Source organism: Nymphaea colorata, chromosome 1 (genome assembly GCF_008831285.2).
Source record: "Nymphaea colorata isolate Beijing-Zhang1983 chromosome 1, ASM883128v2, whole genome shotgun sequence".
In the NCBI taxonomy this organism is placed as follows: Eukaryota; Viridiplantae; Streptophyta; class Magnoliopsida; order Nymphaeales; family Nymphaeaceae; genus Nymphaea; species Nymphaea colorata.
In genome coordinates, this window is record NC_045138.2 from 38262766 (window position 1) to 38283180 (window position 20415).

The 20415-nt window shown below is 38.9% G+C and overlaps 2 protein-coding genes across 3 annotated transcripts; one reads left to right on the forward strand and one right to left on the reverse strand.

Annotated features, from left to right (window-relative positions):
- Positions 1–5571: 5571 nt before the first annotated feature.
- Positions 5572–11412, forward strand: LOC116262285 (polyadenylate-binding protein-interacting protein 9-like). The gene is made up of 10 exons (XM_031641511.2): positions 5572–6155; positions 6737–6844; positions 6949–6993; positions 8789–8861; positions 8973–9085; positions 9195–9254; positions 9416–9463; positions 9546–9614; positions 10939–11000; positions 11078–11412. Exons 1-10 carry the CDS (start codon positions 5892–5894, stop codon positions 11139–11141), a joined length of 906 nt encoding a protein of 301 aa, XP_031497371.1. The 5' UTR covers positions 5572–5891; the 3' UTR covers positions 11142–11412.
- Positions 11413–15736: 4324 nt separating this feature from the next.
- On the reverse strand, positions 15737–17983 carry LOC116263432 (glucan endo-1,3-beta-glucosidase 11-like). Of its 2 annotated transcripts, XM_050079740.1 has the most exons (4): positions 17930–17983; positions 17713–17842; positions 16018–17057; positions 15737–15863 (listed from the first exon to the last, which is right to left on the reverse strand). In XM_050079740.1, the coding sequence occupies exons 2-4, from the start codon at positions 17792–17794 to the stop codon at positions 15771–15773; spliced, it is 1215 nt and encodes a 404-aa protein (XP_049935697.1). In that variant the 5' UTR covers positions 17795–17842; positions 17930–17983; the 3' UTR covers positions 15737–15770. The 2 variants fall into 2 exon arrangements, with proteins under 2 accessions (XP_049935697.1, XP_031499059.1); XM_031643199.2 differs by lacking the exon at positions 17930–17983 and having other exon boundaries at positions 17713–17910.
- Positions 17984–20415: the final 2432 nt, after the last annotated feature.

Genomic DNA, 20415 nt, shown 5'->3' on the forward strand with positions numbered 1-20415 from the left:
GGGGCATCCAAATTGCGGAATCCACTTTTGGGCTTCGAAGAAAGGGAGCTTTTCGGCACTCTTGTAAGTACAGTTTTGTTATTAGAGACAAACTTTGGGGGCTTCACCGTCCACTTGTTTATAAAATTTTTGATTTTGTTTCTGAAGGGAACATTTTATAGAAATAATCGAGAGGCTAAATTCGACCACAAAAAAAGTCTCCATATTTGATTGGCAAATATGTCCTTATATGGCTGTTGCATGGACAATTTTCAACGCCATAATTGTGGATATTTATGGGCAAGATCGGTCCTCTGGTGAATTCAACGATACACATAGATTTTGCATTCCAGAAACTTCATATTGCACATTAAAATAATTTTAATGCATATTGAACATTGTAAAGATTTGAAAGTTAATCGGATTTTAAACTTTGTCTAAAAACATCAAAAAAAAGTTATGAGTTGCATATTTGACTTCTTTATATTTTCAGTGTATATTTCCAACACATACTATACACGGTGAACAGGTTGGTAACAGTAAAATGTGAAAAAACACCAAGCCCGTTCTGTAATTTGGCTCACATTTTTGGGTTCCATATATTATAAAAAATTGGTGTTGGGTACAACAAATTGCTTAAAATTCCCTGCCGGCAACAGACAAAAAACATTTGATCGACATATCATGTAACGTGTTCTTCGAGTTCAATACAATTCTCCATCAAAATTATGACTACGCAATCAAGACTTTATTGTTGATGTTGAGGATAGATTGGCCCATCTGGCAAGGTTCCCGACCCGCTTTCTTCAATTTATGGGAGTTTACTGGTTGTTCTAGGAAAATAAGAATACTGAAATGAAAAAAATATATAATTGAAGACAGTGAGGACTTTGTCACGCTCCGTAAAGTTAAGGGTACGTACGTCTATTGCCTCGCAAGGAAAGGATAGACGCTAATAATTTATGCAATTGACAAAGTGGTCCCTTACTTTTTATTACTGTTTTTATATTATTTTTTTCAATTGTGGGTGAGTCGAGAGCACTAAGCCTTGTAAAGACAAGACCGCGCAATAAACAACATAATAACGGCGCTTGATCCACCACCACCTGCTTAATCTTAATGGCATAAATTTGGCGGCTTTTCAAAATTTAACGACAATTAGTGGACTGGCTCCGCAAATGTCTGTTGATCTTTTCCGCTAGAGGACAAACGCGTCATTTTGACAAATAATTTTCTCTTTTTTATTTTTTTATTTTTTAGAGGACAGTGTGGGAAGAAGGCTGTTGCTTGCATGAGAAGGCTGGCGTCGAGTCAAACCCGCCACAAGAGCCTTCGCGAGACCGAAGACTCGCCACGTCAGACGTCGGAGGACTTGATCTGTCCTCTTCCGACGTGGCAACTTCTACGTCGTTCAAAGGTTTGAGGGTGAGCCGTGGCGACAAGTCAGAGTTGTGGGCCCCAGCCCACTAGATAAGTGGGTCCCTGTTCCGAGTTGGGGCTCGGATCCGAAACAAGGTCCGAACTCACATCAGATTTTGATCCAGATCTCAAATTCTATAATTTTATGTGCTTATTTGGATTACCAGCCAACCTTACTTAAATATTAACTTGAGGATTCGATCAAATGTCAATGTAAACGAGAAGGAATTGGGCAGGATTTTGGAAATTAAAAGCTCTCGTTATGGGTTGGACCAATATCTAAACGCAAAAAACAAATACTCTTCGTGGGCCCAAGTAACATTATATAATAAACTATATGTTTTATTTAAATAAAAATATTGAAGGACGGTTGGGAAAGGTGCTGAAAAGTCGTTCCCAAACCCGAATCCCATCCCTGAACCAGGTGCCCATTTCTTTTAAGAGAATCAGATTTAAAAAGTTTTCAGATTCGATCTGGTGCGATCCAAATCCAAAAGTTGTGAGCTTCCGTAGCAAAATCCCTGATCGTGTGTGAAGAATAGGGAAAACTAAAAAGCGAGATGGAACCTAACAGTGAATGACCGTTGCCTGCAAATCTTTAGCGTAAGGATGACGTGCTAAAAAATAATAATTTTTACGACAATTATTGTTTTAAAATTTTGTTTATTCAGTTTTATATGTATCAATTCTCAACCCGACCCGGCTCAATTGGATCTTGATAATCAATTTATTAAATTTATGATTGTAACACCCCAGAAGTTTAGTCCCGTATCGAAGATTGTGAGGAATCTTCAAGGACTTATAATGGGAGGCTATTAATGAGATGATTGTCCTGGTTCCTACCCTTTTTAGGATTGGAACCGAAACTGCTAGGGGACGGGTTGGGATCCGTCGAACCAGGGGCCCGAGCCCGAGAGTGGGTCGGGTTGTTATAGTGGTATCAGAGCAGTTTCAACACTCGGACATGGGGTGCCACACGCGTCCGCGCGTGTGCTTTAAGGGGGGTGGATTGTAACACCTCAGAAGTTTAGTCCCGTATCGAAGATTGTGAGGAATCTTCAAGGGCTTATAATGGGATGCTATTAATGAGATGATTGTCCTGGTTCCTAGCCTTTTTAGGATTGGAACCGAAACTGCTAGGGGACGGGTTGGGATCCGTCGAATCAGGAGCCCGAGCTCGGGAGTGGGTCGGGTTGTTATAATGATAGGTTTGGTTTAACAAACTGACCATGTAATCCAATACTTTGATCTAATATCTAATCGAAGATATACTAAACAATATCAATATCAATACAAACAACATTAACTTAAAATAACAATTACGAGTTCATCTATAAACACACTAACATGACAAGAGAAACAAAAATCAAATATAAATAGGCAAATAGAAAAAATTGAATGGTAATTATGAATATCCAAAGTCACCTAGTTTATTCACGAGGGTTGTTTGATTATGATAGACTGGTGAACATTTTCATCATCAAATATTAGTTCACACATTTTTTTTTTTCTCAACTATCCATCCCGTTGCACTGCATCTGATAGCCATCAAAGTAAACATGATGGCAATGGCGGCACTGGATAAGTAGAGTCATAATTCACTTACTCGTATGTATTCTATATTAAAAGCATGAGTACTTTTACATATCCTTTTATTACCCAATCAGCAGCAGTACAAATAAAAAATTATACTGTCTACAGCACAACCAACAACAAACGTTATCAAGCACATGGCCTCTAATATTTTTTTTTAATTTGTGATATTAGAAGAATCAAATTTTCTTTAATAAAAATAACTTGAACTATAAGTCTAAAACATGCTTTGGTTGCATGTTTAGAGGCCATAGCATCCTCGCAACCAGAAAATCCATGTATATATAATATACATATGTATATATATTCATGTGACGTTTTTATTTTGTTATGGAAATTGCTATTAATCATACTTAACATTTATGTACAATTTAAAATTTTAAATTGTTCGAGAACCCAGTGGTTGAAGCAGGGGCCATGGCCTCCCCTCAAGTTTTAAAAATTTAAATCTTACTGATCAAAATTTTAAAAAATTATAGTTCGACCATTGTAGATTTTAGTTTCTTAAATAATTGCATATGATCAGCAAATTAAAATGTCAGGCGGCAGGTGGGCAATCTTATAGTAAACATTATAATGGGGAAAATCAATTCGTATCAGCCTACGAGCCAGCCTAGAGCTAACCCACCAAAGTGTGGGTTAGGCCTAGGCGTGAACCTAGTCCGCCCTTAAAGTAAGAGGTCACACTCAACCCAAATGAGATGGGTTAAAACAATATTTTGGATTTGGGAAGTGATTGATAGTTAGGGGTTACTTTTCGAGTGAGCGATAAGTTAACATTAAGTACGGGGAAGAGAAACGTTAAGCCTGGGCCCGGCCCGGCCTAGCTCGATAAGAAGTGGGCTCGAGCCCAGTCCGACACTCAAAATGTGGGCTCAGCCCAATCATTAAAACTCAAGTTCGAGCTTGGGCCCAGGCTGACCCGATAAATTATCGGGTCAATCCAGTGTCCTTTTTTTGGGCTCGAGTCAGGTTGGGTACCGAGTACCCACCGGTGGTCCGACCTCGTGACCACCGGTGGTCCGACCTCGTGACCAGGGTTACTTAACTTTCTAAAAAAAATAGCACTTATGAGTATGAGAATCAAATTATAGATGTGCCTTGTATAAATGATTTACCCAACTAGTTACGACACTCCCTTTTAAGGGGTTGCTTTCACTATTCCATATCCCAAATAAATTTTCTTATTTTAAGCACATAAAGGTAAGCACATATATGGACAATCATTTACTGAGATACAGCCACACAACCACGTTCCTCATCTTACTTCTGTCTCTTCTTAGTTTCTTGGTTCCGTTCTTGGTTCCGTAACCTGTTTCTCTTCTCATTGAAAACGATCATATCCTATTTCAATATAAAAGCGCCCTTAAACCAACTTTATTAACTTCCATACGACTCTCTTTCTCCAACTTTCTATTTTTCTTTACTAAGTCCATCAGAATTTTCTCTTCTTGACAAGTTTATTGATCATTAATACCATCATATGACGAGCGAAATCTGCGACAACCAACCATGATATGATATGACAGATATTTGTTTAAAACTTTAAAGGTGATCTCTCATTTTTCGTAAATATATATCATAATCTAAATTATATATATTTATATGTACATCTAATCTGTACCGTCTACAAACCTTACTTCATTTTTTTTTTCTCTCATGTTCTCTTTCCTCCACAGAGGAGCTTGCCTGGCCATCACCAACTGGTCTGCCGGCGGCGACAGCATGGGAGGAGCCGCCGAGGCACCTCCATTCCTCTACCTATCATGGGTGAAGGGAAAGTAGAGGTAAGGAGAGTCTCGACTGCAGTTGTCAGCAGGATAGATGCTGCCAAAATAGGCAAGTTCTTTACATCTACCCATCATGGGTAGGAGCATCGACGGCTCCCCTGTCGTCTCTGAACAGGCTGACGCACGGTGTCACCCCGATGTTGATGGTGGGCCTGCAGGCGACGGTAGGGAAGCGTCGCCGGAGGGGAAGAGGGATCAGCGCCGGACGGGAAGAGGGATGAGAAGGAGAGGGAGAGAAAGAAAGAGATGACTGTTATGGGTCGTCCCATCTAAAACTAGACAATCTAAAACCTAAAGGACTCTCGAAAGAGATGACTGTTATGTCTAAAACTAGACAATCTAAAACCTAAAGGACTCTCTGTATATATATATATATATATGGAGAGAGGTGCACAAAAAGTTAAGCCCTTCTAAACCTCTCACAGGAGACAAAAATCATGACCTAAGAAAGTGAAGTTAGGAATGGGAAACCAATGATATCATATTGCAAATTTACAAAGGAAAATTTACACATTTCAGCTTACTCTTTATTGTATTTAGAAAAGATTGGTTCTGATTTTTTTACAAATGCTTCGCTTTTCATGAAAAATATTAAAGAATTATGTAAACCTAAAAACTAAAATCTTAAGCTGCAACTTCAAATCTTATCTTTGACAATTTTTTTTACAAAATAAACTTGGTTGGAGAAGACCTTCTGTAAATAAAAAAAAAAAAAAACCCTCTCTGTCTCTTTCTCACGTCACCTCAATGCTCCCATTTCCCGAGTCCCCATTTTTAACGTGTTGCTCTCTCGCTCTCTCTCTCTCTACCCACTCTCTCTTTCTCTTCTCTCTCCACCTACTCGCCTACTTGCACACGGAGGGAGAGAGAGGGAGGGAGAACCAACAAACACCCGTCCCCAGTTTCATTGTCAACCCAAATTGTCTTCCTTCACCTACCATTTTCTTTTTCTGATTTGCTTTCCAGTCTCCACCTTTCCTTCACAATTTTCACTTTCGGCAAAATTGAAAAGAATCCATCCTCTTCCTTTTCTTTCTATTGGCCTTTCTGGATCATCGGGACCGTCCAGTATTTTAATTTTTTTTTTGCTTTCGTTCGCCGCTTCCGTAGATGGCCGTCGCTCATGACTCCATGAACTCCGATCGCCAGTTCCTCCAACAGAAACCCATAATGCACCACCACCTCGACCACCTCTCCGATCACAAGGCCGAGTTCAAGAGGGACATGGAGAACCTCGTTGAATTGCTCTCTAAATTGAACCCATCGGCTGAGGAGTTCTTCCCCTCTTCCCACGTCGACCATCGGTCCCATTCGGACGACTCCGTCGAACTCAACAAGGAGTCTGCGACTAATGTCTCCGGGAATTTCAAAAAGGTGGGAAACATCGTCCCTCGGTCAATTCCTGTTGTCTCTGAGTTGGTTTTAGCCTTTTCTCTCAGTAGAACGAGATTATAATATATTTCTTCATTAGCTCGAACAATAAGGCGAGAGTGTGATTCATTTCGATCATAAGGTGGTTGATCGGCGTTTTATGGATGTTTTTTTTTTTGTCACGGGCCTGTTTCTGCTGGTTCTATCAACAGCTCTACAGTTTGATCGTCAGTAACTTGAATTTGTTTTGGGATAAAATTTGTCGGTCGTCGCTTACATTTCGCTTCTTGGGATAAAATATTTTTTATCTTTTCCTTTCTTATTTACTTTTTATTTATTTTATGGTTGGGACAAGTCTTCGTCGCTTTTGCATTCCAATTGTGTCCTAGTCCAATTAAGAAGATCATTTTTTTCTGTGTAGAGAGTTTGTCTTGCAAGCAGTACCGTCAAAATATACAGTATCCTAACTTAACCGGCTTTGTGAATGGAAGATTCCATCAAACAGACGTTTGACGTTTGGTGTAGTAGTAGTAAAGTTAGATGTTTGTTTTATGTATTTATGCAAGTTAAATTATGCCTTACAGAAGAGGAACGGTTACGGTTTAGGGCGGAGGTCCAATGGAAGGTCCTCAAGAGCTCAACAAGAAGAAAGCATCCGGAGAACCGTTTATGTGTCGGACATTGATCTACAAGTAAGGGAGTGGCGGACGTCTCCTTCAAATTTTCGATTGGATTGACAGTAGTGTTTTAGAGTTTTAAGAATTCCAGTTAATATGAATATTTGGTTCATTATTAGGTGACTGAAGAGCAGCTTGCCGTCTTATTCAGCACTTGTGGGGAGGTATGTGTTTTTGTTAACTATGCTGACTTTGGCTCATTCATTTTCAAAAGTATAGTTAGCTTTTTCTTTTTTTTGTTCTGTTCGTTTCTGTGACTTCCTTCCTCAATCTTGATTTTATAACCAAGCAAGTGAGAGCTACTTGATAGCGATGAACTGGAACTCTGGCTATTCAGCTGTTGCATCAAAATTCGCCGGTGAAGTTGTTCTAGAGCTTCATCGTTATGGAGAAAATTAGTTGATCAGCTTTAATGAATGCTTCCAGTAAAGGAATGGTAATCTTCAGAAATGGCATGAGGATCATAAGGCAACCTTGAAGATAGTTCCCTGGTTTAACCTAGACTCAGTTATCATTTTATATCTATCTGATTTATTCTCAAGGATAATTGTCTTCTACTACTTTCATGCTAGGAAGTATTATGCCATGATAAGCTATAAGAAAATGCGATGTGGCAGGTCATGCGGTAGTAACTTGGGTCACAAAGTATGTGACCAATAAATAACAATAGAAAAAGAAATTGATGTTAACAGTAAAATGGTAGTACTAGAAGAGAGTTGCAGGAATGATATGACCAAGCTTCTCTTCTCTGCTCCTCTTCCCGCTCACCATCATTGTAACTGTTATTATTATTATTGTTACTATTATTATTATTATTACTATTATTATTATTACTTAATTCCAGAGGTCTGGGCACATGTAAATTAACAAGAATGTTAAAAGCTGCAAACAGAGCCCACACAAGGCTTTCCTGCCACCTCACGCTTCTTGTTTTTCCAGAGTGGTGCTTCTGCCAAAATTAATTCGCAGTAATATCTGTACTAGAGAAAACTAAGTGCATCTGCCATTAAGCTTTTACTGATCCGAGTCTGATTTGTTTGTGTTGACCAAGATACAGAGAAAAGAGAGTTGTACAATTGGATGATCCGTAAACACAAGCAATCATTTGTCCAAATTTTTTAGCGTGTTTCCTTAGTAGTATATAACTATACTTCAACTGCTGACCACAGGAGCACTGCAGCCACTTTTTTCGTTGTGCAATGATGAAAAGAACGGGAGTATTAGTAATAGTAAGCACCTTTAGTTAGTCTAACAGAAAAACATCTAGCAAATCAGCACCAAAGCTGCCAATATTTCATCAACCTGATAAAAAGGTTACCGTTACATGATTACATCTAGGAATCCAGCACCAAGAGCTGCTCATTCTTTATGAATCTGGGGGTTCTTTTCTATGCTAGTAGTGATTAACATGAACTGTAAATGTGGTTGTGTCTAGCCTTAATGGAACTTGAAATGTTGCTTTGAAAATTTAGGCAAACCAAACTAGTCTTTTGTTATTGAAAGGACACTATGCTGAAGAATAAGTTTTGCTGGATTGCTGTGCCAAGATGGCCATGGAAATCAAGAGCTTATTTCCATTTGGTTTATCCCACAAAGTGAAGTTCTATTGAAATGTTAGATCACAAATGCATTTTTTGTGAATTTGATAAAATTATTAACATGATTTAGATTGGGTGATGCTTTCTGATGAAATTTGTATATCTTCTGTCAACTCACATGTACATGGACTACTCTTTTTCCAGCTTTCCAGTACAGCTTGTGCATTTTAGTTGCATTTTCTTATTTGGAAATTGGAAAACTGTTATTATGTGATTATTTCAACACAAGATGATGACATCAGTTGTGAAAAGAAAAAAGTTGCTTGCTTTTCATGCTTGCCTTTCCTCTTCATTTTTGTTTTCCATCAGAAGTTTTTTTTTTTCTGGTGGTCTCTAAATCCTGAAAATACTTCCACTTAAGGTACTTGATTGCCGTATTTGTGGGGATCCTCATTCAGTGCTTCGATTTGCATTTGTAGAGTTTGCTGATGAGAGTAAGTTGCTCTTGATCAAACAACCTCTTTGAGTTGCAATTTGCACTTTTCTGCCAGTAATCATTGTCTTTAAGTTTTGCTTACCAATTGTAGTTGAATGTGTGTTCACAGAAGGTGCAAAAGCATCCTTAAATCTTGCAGGGACAATGCTGGGCTATTATCCAGTAAGAGTTTTACCTTCAAAAACTGCAATCTTGCCTGTTAATCCCACTTTTCTTCCAAAGGTGAGTTTGGTAGTGGCAACTCCTTTAAGACTTTTGCCCTTTTAATTCTCCAGCTTTTCCATACAACCTTTTTTGACTGGCCATGCATGAATTATTGATCTTGACACAGTCTGAAGATGAACGGGAAATGTGTGCACGGACAGTCTATTGTACAAATATTGATAAGAAAGTAAGTAGTCCTTATGAATTGCAAGCACTTTAATCCTAATGTTGTATGCATGAAATCCTTATGCATTGGCGCTGTGAAATTTCAGAGGCTCATGAAAACTTTGTTACTTATATTCGAATTGAAGTACTGACAGATGATCTATCAAATAAAAAATTTTACAGGCTTCTCAAGCAGATGTGAAAACTTTCTTTGAGATGTATTGTGGTGAGGTTAGTTTACTATACGATCAGTTTTAGAACTTTAACTAATGGGTCCTTCTTTCCCTAGATTTTTATTCTTTCTCTGCTACAGGTTTCCCGCTTGAGGCTTCTAGGTGATCATGTACACTCTACACGGATTGCGTTTGTTGAGTTTGTGTCTGTAAGTATTTGTCAAATTATAAACTGGCTTATCTGAGTTTCTTGGAGAATGGCATGTTTGAATCTCCTATTATCTGCTGTTTTTGATGACCTCTAGAAAGTCATAAGAAGCAGATGCATGGAAGTCGAAAGTTCGACTTGCGATATTTATACTCGTTAGCATAATTCAGTTGACTAGGTAATGCACATTCTGTAAGCATGCAATCTGAAATTACATTAACATAGCATAAAAAGCTTTCTTACTCCTGCTAAAAGAATACAGTCCAACAGCCAAATGCAAGTTTCGTGAGCTACCAATGTTATAGTTGATCATTATGTCTTAACCCGAGAATGATTAATAAGATCTGCAGGGCCGTTTGTATATGAGCCGCAAGTCCAGTAGAAAGATGCAGGCCTTTTAATGGTTCACTGAGAAATTCTGATTGAGATTTTAAATATGCTACGTCAATGTAGTTTGACAATAATATCTTTGCTACTTCCACTTAGGAAGATCTATACAAATTGTTTTGATATGACTGGTAGGAGGTCTGGGAAGCTTGGCCAGTGAAAGAAAAAGGAAAAAACATGTAATGTAGAAGACAGAAGGATGTTTATTCAACATTGCAGATCCAACCAGATGTTGTACAATGGAGTACAAGACCTATACTTAAGACAAGGAAAAAACATGTAATGTAGAAATGAGTGATGTGGAAGATGGTTCCCTTGTCTGCAGTACGATTAATAGGATCCTGTCAAAATGGTCTGTAAAGTCCTGCTGAATAAGAAAAGAAAAGACTGAATTTATGGTTTTCAATGACTAAGAAGGGACACCTCTCTGTATTACAAGGAACTACACATCTCTGACACTGCAAGTTTGTGCAATTGTATGGGAGTCTCCCCTTCCTGTGCCTCCTGCAACATGCCTCTTTATGTATGTGTGCGGAGCCAGCTTCCTCCACCTGGCAAAGAGTGCTATTTAGAATGGCTATTGCTTTGTTAATTTTGGAATATTTTCTTTTACCACTTTGTTCTCAGTCTTAGTTTGTAATTCCAATAATCATGGTTGAGCTTCTTCCAGGAGGATTTATGTCTTCCATTTTGTTTCTTACAAATGCTAATGCTGTCATGAAAACAGTGTAACATCCACATTGCCATAAGTCAGCGTCAGCTTAAAAGTTTTGGTGTTTTACTTTTGGTCTAATCGGTTGAATCTTATGCACGTAGTTGCTTCGTTGTTCTGTATCCTGATCTCTTGTCACATTGGCTTTCAATCAGAATGAGCAGCATTGCACTATTCCTTGTGATTTGCTTGGTTTTGACAATTTGACTTATTTGGACCATTTCAGGCAGAAAGTGCATTGAGCGCACTGAATCTTAGCGGAGCAATATTAGGATCACTTCCAATCAGGTAATGATTGCCTAGAAGTTAAATGTCTCTTATATTTTTTGAACTCTGCATGGTGATGGATCTCTATCTTGGTCCAGAGTAAGTCCTTCCAAGACACCTGTAAGGCCTCGTGCAGTTCGAGCAACAACACAGTATCAATAGATAGCTCAGAGATACCAATCAAAGTCCATGAGGGACTCTGTTGATGGGGTTTTTTCTTCCCATATTGGAGCCTTGGAGGCAGCATCGTTTTATTTTTGGCAGCTGGTATTTTGTTTTATTAGATAACTTGTTGCTATATGCACTCCACATCTCTCTCTGTCTCTCTCCTGGAAGAGGTAGCATCAGTTGTAATCCATGTCATTTCTGCAGTGTGAATACGATGACTTGGGTTTGAACATCAATGCTGAGACTATTGGTTTGTTTCCTTCCATGACTCCGGTTATTATTGCATCTTAATTACGATTTCCTTGATGAAATTGGAATGCTTACCCTATAAAGGGTGGAATTAGAAAACCTGATTCAGTAACGAAAAGTTTTATAAGAGCTTAATTCATTGGTACGTGGCAAACTATTTTGTCAAGTTTGTCAAAATTTTCACACTTCATTCTTCCTACATCTAGAAGAAAAAGCAAAGAAAGAAGAACGGTGTTACGCTGGCTTTAAACTGGCAAGCAGCCATCTAAGTTCACCAATCCTGAGAAATACCAGATGTTCCCAATTTTCTGGATCCCAGTCCTTGTTCGTGTGAATCACAGTGAGAGTGTGTATTACAGAACCAATCATATAGGCCTACCAAGCCTTTACAGTTTCGCATGTCTGCAACCATTCACGCTCTTGATACTTTCTTGGTTAGAAGTACCTCTTATCTGTATTAGTATATATGCATGGGATGTACATGTGCTTATTCCTTGATGCCTGAGGTCAGATCAAGGTCAGATCATGGCATAGATCATGGCATGGGAGCACAGTTTCTGAAACGTTCATCTTTGTACATGTATTGTTTGTTCACACGCACACACATGCCCCAGACGCATTTTCTCGGCGTCTACTGGAGCACGAGCCTTTTAATTTAGCAGTTTCTTCCAAAGGTTCTTTCATCCAAACAAAAAGAGTACCCTTTCCACAGACGATCCAGGGGGGTGGATTTGTTAGAGCCAAAGGAGTTACAACAATGAAATAACTTATGACACGTGAATGACTTGAACAGAGGAGGCTCAGAATTTCATTAAATTCATCGTCCATGCATCTGCCATGGCTGTAGTGATCCATACTAAATGCATGTGCGCAGTATCAAGCAGGCCATGGCTTCTGTTGCCTGTAGCTGCAACTTGTCGGTACATTAATGGGGCATGATGGTGATGAAATTGAGGATCAACACACATGATTTGAAGAAAAAGTGAGAAAAGCTGGACGTTCACTTGCCTGTCGAACGACTAAAATTCAAAAGGTGCTTGTGCTTTTGTGCTATTGAATTTGTGGTTTGTAGGGCACTGCGTTAAATGTTTTTTCTTGTAATGTAAAGTGGCCATTATATCTAGATCTTTATTCATTTTTTTTTAAAATTTAATTTCAACTTTTCTCAGGTCCGTGTCACGCAATCTGTATCGGTCGCTTGCGGTTACTGCGTTGCCAAAAGTTCATCCGGAAAATGGAAAGATTGAGATGACCCGTAGTCAGGATTCACAAATTTCTTTCCGGTTTAGAAGCTCTTATCTGCCTTTTACATCTGCTTGGAACCTAATGCCTTCAATTTTGCCTTTAACAAGTGATCATTTATCGACATCAGACACAATGATGCCATGTAAGCATTTACTTGTAGGCTCGATGTAACTAAAAAATGTCAATGCGTGCGTTGGGATTAACACAAATGAAAAACTCCAATTAAATTCCTCTAGGACTCGGGGGATCATACATGAAACTGAACATGGTTTATGAAATTCTGTAATCAACCTTAGGCTGGGTAGTTGCCTAAAATTGATCTTGATCTTGTGGTGAACAAGAGATTTCCTAATAAATCCTGATTTAACTGGCAAACCAAGTCGTGTAACTTATCATGTTAACAAAGCCAGGAAACACTCTTTTCTCAATATAAAACCAAAAAAACTGTGAACCTTGTCAGATCTCAGACCCTTTTATCTGATAAAGCTTAGACGTTGGTGCAGAGCTTCGATTCATGCCACACCAAATTCTTGAGATTAAGATCCAAGGACCAAGCACACCACATATTGCCGATCGCAGAAAAAGAGGGAGAGAGAGAGAGACGCCGATATTTGCCTTGATGCTAAGCTCCTTTTTCCTTTTGCTCGTTCCCCATTCCCTGATAACGGCCTTCATAGAAATCTCTCAAAGATTCAAATCCCAGAGGAAAAAGCCTGAACCCAGCAAGGATTGACCACAGCATAAAAAAAGAGGGTGAGTCATGGTCGCAATACTTGAAAAAGGTGCTGCCCCTCCCCCACCCACCTTTCTGCTGGTCAGTGAAGGAGATGATGCCTTGGCAGCACATTTTGTAAAGTTCATGGGGGCCAGGTGATGATGCTCTCACAAGTATTCACAAAGCACATGGACCTCATCATCCTTTTGCTTTTCTTGGTGTTCAATTTTGTTCAGGAAAATGTCGAAGTACCAACCATTTCTCAACTCTTTCTGTCTCTCTCTCCCTCTCTCTGCTTTAATTCTCTACAGGCTTTTGGTTAAACAAGTCGGTCTGTTCCGTAGGATGGTGTAGAGAGAATGGTAAGATTCTGTGAGCGTCCAACCAAACTAATACAAGATTTCTTGTGGTAGCACGCTTAAGCTTTCCTGGAGATTCTGTTGCATTCTAGTTTACTCTGGACGACTCTCGTTCCTTTCCACAGGTTCTTGCTTATACATGGGGTTAACCTCCCCGCAGGCTTCATTTTTTTTTGAAAAAGGAAAGGAATGGAGACTTGCCATGCAGTTAGATGGAAAAGAAAACAAAAAAGAGGAAAACTTTGACGAATTGTTGTTGTCCTTATTCTTCTCCAAAGGTAGGGGAATCCCCATCTCTTTCCGTCGGTGCTGATGAAAGAATATGCTAAAGAGTTGAAAGCATTGTTCCTGAAGAATTCCCGTCACCCTCTACTTTAAACAATATAAATATATAGCTGAGATAGATGAAACAGAGACCTACCAGTTTATGTCGAGATGCAATTTGGGTGCTAAACTCTGGAACTCTTTCAACTTTAAGGTCTTCAGTCCCTTAATCTGGTGGATGAAGCTCTTGTTGGTTATTTATTTTGCTTAAATAACTTTGATTAAGTAACTTCAAAATCTGCTAACTTGATTAAGTAATTAGTAGTTTCCAAGAAAAGTCCCATACATTAGGTTAGAAGGTTGGACTTGAGATCTTCCAGCTGAAGAATTCAAGAATTCAGTAACCAAGAAGTGTCCTCTCTTGGCATAATCTGATATGGGTATGACTAACTCCAGCTAAGGAAAAAACTAATTAAAACACTTGATATAGATAGCCTTGATAATTATTCTACAAGTCTTTTTTTCCCCTTTCAAACGAACATCTTACGAGGATCAAGCATGTAGAAAAGTAGAATTCGTCATATTCTTTGAACCAGAAATTTATACTTGAATCTGTCTAAGGTTTTAAAAAAACACATTAAATGCCCCTTTCAAATTGGCTAAGATTCTAAGGTACTACAATCGCTCTCTTTAATTGGATAAAGGGGTGCGATTAAGAAATAAAGTGACCGAGAAACGATTCCATATTCTGGAGAAATGATATTTACAAAGAAAAAGAAAGCTCATAGTCTGAAATCAACCATATGTACAGTTTCATATCCGGAAAAGTATAGGAATATGATAAATTGTTTCCTGCAAGTTGTTCATCATTGCACTATGGATGTGATTCGTTTTCCTCCAAAAGGGTAGTTTCGCTTCATAATAAAAGCGAAAAGTTATTAAATGATTACTAATAAATATTAATATCATTATTTTGGGTTCTCTCTCATGATCTTTCAGTTTGAGAAACAAGAAGTTCAAACATTTTTTCTTGACACCTTTCCAGATTTCATATGTTTCAGTTCAGTGATGCAAGTCTGACCGTTACGATTCGATCTCTTTGGGTTTCATGTTTTAAAATTGCAGTCAAATTTATTCACTCATAATTATCTATACCATGGACTTGTTACGTCTATATAGGTGCTATATTGATTTGTGCCATATCTAAAATCAATCTTTGCTTACTAGCAAATACTGCTATTTTGGGATTTTGAGTTTTTTACATTATTATTGCAGGAGATGAAGCCTATCATGAACAAAAAAAAATCCTAGTTATTGTAAGCAAGAGTTCCTTCGAGTCTCCAAGGGAGGTTGGCGCAATGGACGGGGCAAAGGCTAGTAGATGGGCAACCTTTGTTTCGAATCTGTAAGATGTCAACTCTTTATGTTGCAAAAGGAGGCCACCAATATCCAAGTTGAAATACCGTAGAGGCGACATCCTAAAGCATGAAAAACATGCTCTATACCTTAAATGGGTTAACGGTTGAGAGATAGAAATGTTAGACACTTATATGCAAGACCCAAAAACAATTTCAACTTTTGATCTTCTTTAAATCAAAGGTTGAGAGAAAAACAAAGATAAAAAGGTATGAATTAATACTAATAACAAAAATGGCCATCACTTTTTTCTTTTATGTTTTTTTTTTATATAACCATCATAAAAGATTAAGGGTTGAGAACTTCATCTTTATCAATCTAACATCTAATTGTCTAACATCTATCAACGAAGCAATAAGTTATTAATTTGTGAACTTAAATTAAAAATCTCCATCTCATTAAAACAATGAATGAACATATAGATAGAAAAATGCATGCCACGGTGCGGTGAAAGTCCACGCTCGTTGCCTGTTTCAAGGTCATAAAAAAACAAATAAATTAATCAAGCAGAAACATCAAAATCTTTTGTGCGTGTATGCATGTAGGTAAGTGTACAAAACCAAGTTAAGTTTGGCCTAACAAGGGCAATGTTAAAGGGAAAAGAGAAGCATGGACTACTGACCTTGGAGCCATGAGATGCTAAAGAGACAGAGGTAGATCCAGTTGAGATGTCAGCCAGTCCCACATCATAAACCATGGTGCCATCAGGCTGATAAAGCCCATAATTCCTCTCAGATGTTGGCCCTGGCTTCATGTCCTCATTGAACAAGGCAAACAGGTAGACCTCCAGTCTCTGGCTGGGCCTAAGAGGTGTCCCTTCATTCTCAAGCTGCCTCCTCAGCAAGTTCCTGTTGTAGGACTCAGCATTGTCCATGGTTGCCCCATACTCATCTGGGTCCCCTTTGGAGGGCCACCCTGTCTCAGAAACCCTGACCTCCACCCCCCCAAACCCTAACCTAGCCATTGCAATGATCACAGCATCAACCTGTGCATAGAGCATGTTGTCATAGTGCAACCTGGTGTATGGATCCACCATCCCTTCATTGGGCTCAAAGAGCACATAGCCCAAGGGCACAGTTGTTGGGTTACCCTTATAAGCAAAGAAAGGGTAGGCATTGATCCAAAAGGGTGCACTTGTTTGAACCAAGAACTGCAACATGGGCTCGATCAGACCGGCAAGGTCCGAGCGGAACGAGCCGGTCGATGGTGGGTAGGAATTTACGAGGACTGCCAGGGAGTTGGAGGTTGACACGTGTACCGACGAGTCGAGCCCGAGTTGGACTAGTGCACCATAGATGCTGGCCATGGCTGGGACCAAGTTGGTCATGAGTTGTGTGTCATTGCTGGTGAAGACCTCATTGCCAATTGAGATGCCACTGATCTTGGTCGCTGGTACGTATGGCTTGATCTGGGTCGTGACCCACTGGAGCGCTTGTTGCGGGTCAACCATTTGGCTGACGAGCTCGTTGGCGAGCGTCACGGTGAGGTCGATGCCGGAGTTAGCGAAAGCGGTCAACACCTTGGGGTTGGTGTCGTAGATCCTGATTTTGGTGACCTTGAGGGACTGCAGGAGAATGACCACCTTGTCTGGTGATGGCAAATTGTCGGCTACTTGTCCATAATTAATCCCCAAAGCTGCACCTTCTTGTAGCAGTCCAAACTCTGCAAGTGTGTTCCAAAGAAACAAATCAAGAAGACAAACTGTTGATTATGGTGCCCACAAACACACTCAGTTCCAAATAGGCTGTAAGCTAAGTATCTTCATAATCTGTTTGCAGTAGGCATATATATATATATATATATATATATATATATATATATATAGAGAGAGAGAGAGAGAGAGAGAGAGGGGGGGGGGCAGGCTGGAAATATTTTACTTGAAACTTGGTTGGTAGTAGCAAATGGAAAAGAGTTGTTGATATTGATTTGAAGGAAGATGAAGAAATGTGTGAGAGAGAGAGGCAGGCTGGGAATGTTTTACTTGAAAATTTGGTTGGTAGTTTCATTATAGCATGAAATCATCAAAGCAAATAGAAGAGTGGTTGATAATGTTTCAAGGGATGATGAAGAAATGTGAGAAAGCAGAGAGAGAGCGAGAGAGAGAGCGAGAGAGAGCGAGAGAGAGAGAGAGAGAGAGAGAGAGATACAAGTGAAAAGCAGCTGGAGACATTTGATCAGAAAACCTGGTTGACAGTTTCCAATTTGGCATGAAAGCATGAAAGCAAATAGAAAGCAAAGCAAAGGGATTCCAGTGGAGAAGATGGTGAAGAAACGAAAGAAAGCTGACGAAGAGGAAGAGAGAGAAGGAGAGAGATACCTGAAATGGAGAGGTGCAGCAGAAGAACTGTAGCCAAGAATGAAGGAGAGGGTGCAGGAAAAGAATTGGAAAGAACAGCCATATGAAAGGGGGGAAAAGGCACAAGGAGATGCCTGCATATAAATACATACTGGCCATGCAAATAAATTTATTAAATATATCCATTGATCTGTACATCCTTGTGACAGTTGTGACGGCGACCCCTTAAATTACATACCAGTAACCTTCAATTCTTTTCTTTCATTGCCTGCACAGTTCTGCCTTTGTTTTGCCTTCCTTCACCTCCGACCCACTTTTTAAACATGTTTGCATTTCTTGCACTCATTCTAAGTCCCTCCCCTCCTCTTTCCTCACCTCGCAAGAAAGCCTTTTTCTTCGCTAGAAAGACTTGCAGTTCTTTTCATTTCACAAAATGCAGTTCTTTTGCACCTCCTTCCTTTTCCTCTTCTTTTCTCATATTCTGATACTTTTTTCCTGCAAACGAAAAAGAATGTTAAATCAGCGAAGCGTAAAAGAAAGAAAAAAAAAATCAAGTCCTTCAGTAGGGTCACATGGCTGATTGTGATCAATCGTAAGAAAGCTAAAGTTGCCAACATCAGGTCAAATGCAACCAGATGTACCAGTCTGCTATTCACCAACAAAATGGGGCACATTTGTTATCTAGTCAGCCTTTTTGTAATGTTCTTTATAATATATAGTTCTTTTAAAGTTTTTTTTTTTCATCCGAATTAATCTTTTTGGATTTTAAGATGGCAATCCGTGCATATCTGCACATGGGTGCTTTTCGATTTTTTTTTTTCTTTTTTCTTAAAGGCAAATTAGGCTTATGCAGATCCTACCAATTTAGACCCCCCTGGGGATTCGATGGCGGATCAGCTTCAACTTGAAGGTCTTAAGTCTGACTGTGTAGCTAAGTGGGCAACAACTCTTATCTGAGTAAGATATAAAATTCAATCTTAGAAGAACATAATTTCCTTTAAGAAATTCTCCATTATATATATATATATAAGAATCCTCCAGGTGTTAATTGTTCTTGGCAAGAAACCATGCACGGTTGGTGATGCCTCTCAAACCATGCTTTATAAAGAGATTGGTGACAAAAGTCTTGGTGTGATAACTTGCAAGCATGTGCAACGCACTAAAATTAATTAAGAATGTAGAGTGACCATGTTCTTTCTTCCACAATAGTGCATATAATAAGTTTGCTTAGAGCATATAAATATGATATGATAATCAGGCTATGATCTTTTGGTGCAAGACCCCGCTTTAAGGGTCCTACCGGAAAACTGTGAGACAGACTGAGCGAACCGGATTGGATACATGCCGATAGGATTTACGATCTTGTTCTATACTTCACCGTCTGAAATTGAGGCAGGATCAGGCGATTCTGATGGTTTCTCAGCCAATCCTGTTTGGGAGTGTGGTTGTGAACGGAATTCATGAAGTTGCTTTATCTGGAACTTTGAAGATCTTGAACTCGGTCACTTTTGTCTTGACTCCCAAACGCCATCCACATTAAGCTAAGATGAGGGAAACCTCAATTGGATACAAATCCCATTCTTTGCCAGATCTTCATGACTTGGGGAGCATGATCCTGTCAGGAATATATTATGCTTGTGAGGGTTAGAGGATCATAAAAGGTTTTTGCTTGCAGCGCTGGGGAAATGGACTTTCAAAAGTTGGATAAGTTGGGGCCTCAAGTTTTGGTAGCCTTCTTTATTGGGAATGGAATATTTTGAGCCACTTGACTTTTGGAAATAAATGAGGACATAGGTCCACTTCATCATACGTGGGCTCCTTCTAGAGAGAGAAAGAGAGAGATGGAGGAAGTTTCAATTATACAGTTCTTCATTACTATCATTAAGTGAAATCAGAATCACAGTGGGAAATTAAAAAATTTGATTTGGGTAGCCTACTCAAGGACTGTTTTTATTAATTTTCTTGTTTTTAATCAATTGTTATAAATTTTCATTTACTTTTAAGTATTTTTTTCCGATTCACAGCCGAAACGGCTGAATCACTGAATCGGATGATTCACCTAATCGGCAGATATACCAATTCTATTCCATGACAGATTCTGATATCATTGATAATCATAGTTGATTTGAAATAATTCTGTTTGGACTTGGAAAAGAACTCCATATGAATCTTCACAAAAACGAGGTCATTAGTCTTAATTGATTTAAGAGAACCGAAAGGGACGGTTTTGAGGGAACACCTTCTTTTGGCAGCACTTGAAAAAAGCAAGGGCTGTTTAATTGGACAAGTAAAAAGGTGAATTGCTAATTTATTGGATGGAAAGTGCTTTGGGTTCAATGTAGAAGTGACCATTTATTTATCCAATTTCTCTGGCATCAAACTTCATTTTTCTTTCTGAAAATTTCGTAGAAGCTCAGTCAACTATATTGTAAAGGTGCAACAAAAAATTACACAAAAAAATTGTATTTTTTTTTTCATTTAACCGCTTGAAAAAAAAATTTACATTAAATTCCAAATTTTGAGGGGGATAAAAATAAAAATTAATAAAGTTTTTATATGGAAATAAAACAAGTTCCATGGCCGATGTGGGCAATTGCCCACATCAGCCACAATGTGGCTCCGCCATTAATAAACACACTATAAAGCCAAATTGCGTACGTTCGACATCTGGAATTTCTCTAGGATCTGAGTTCGCAAGAAAGACGGGGCAAGATACGATATCAA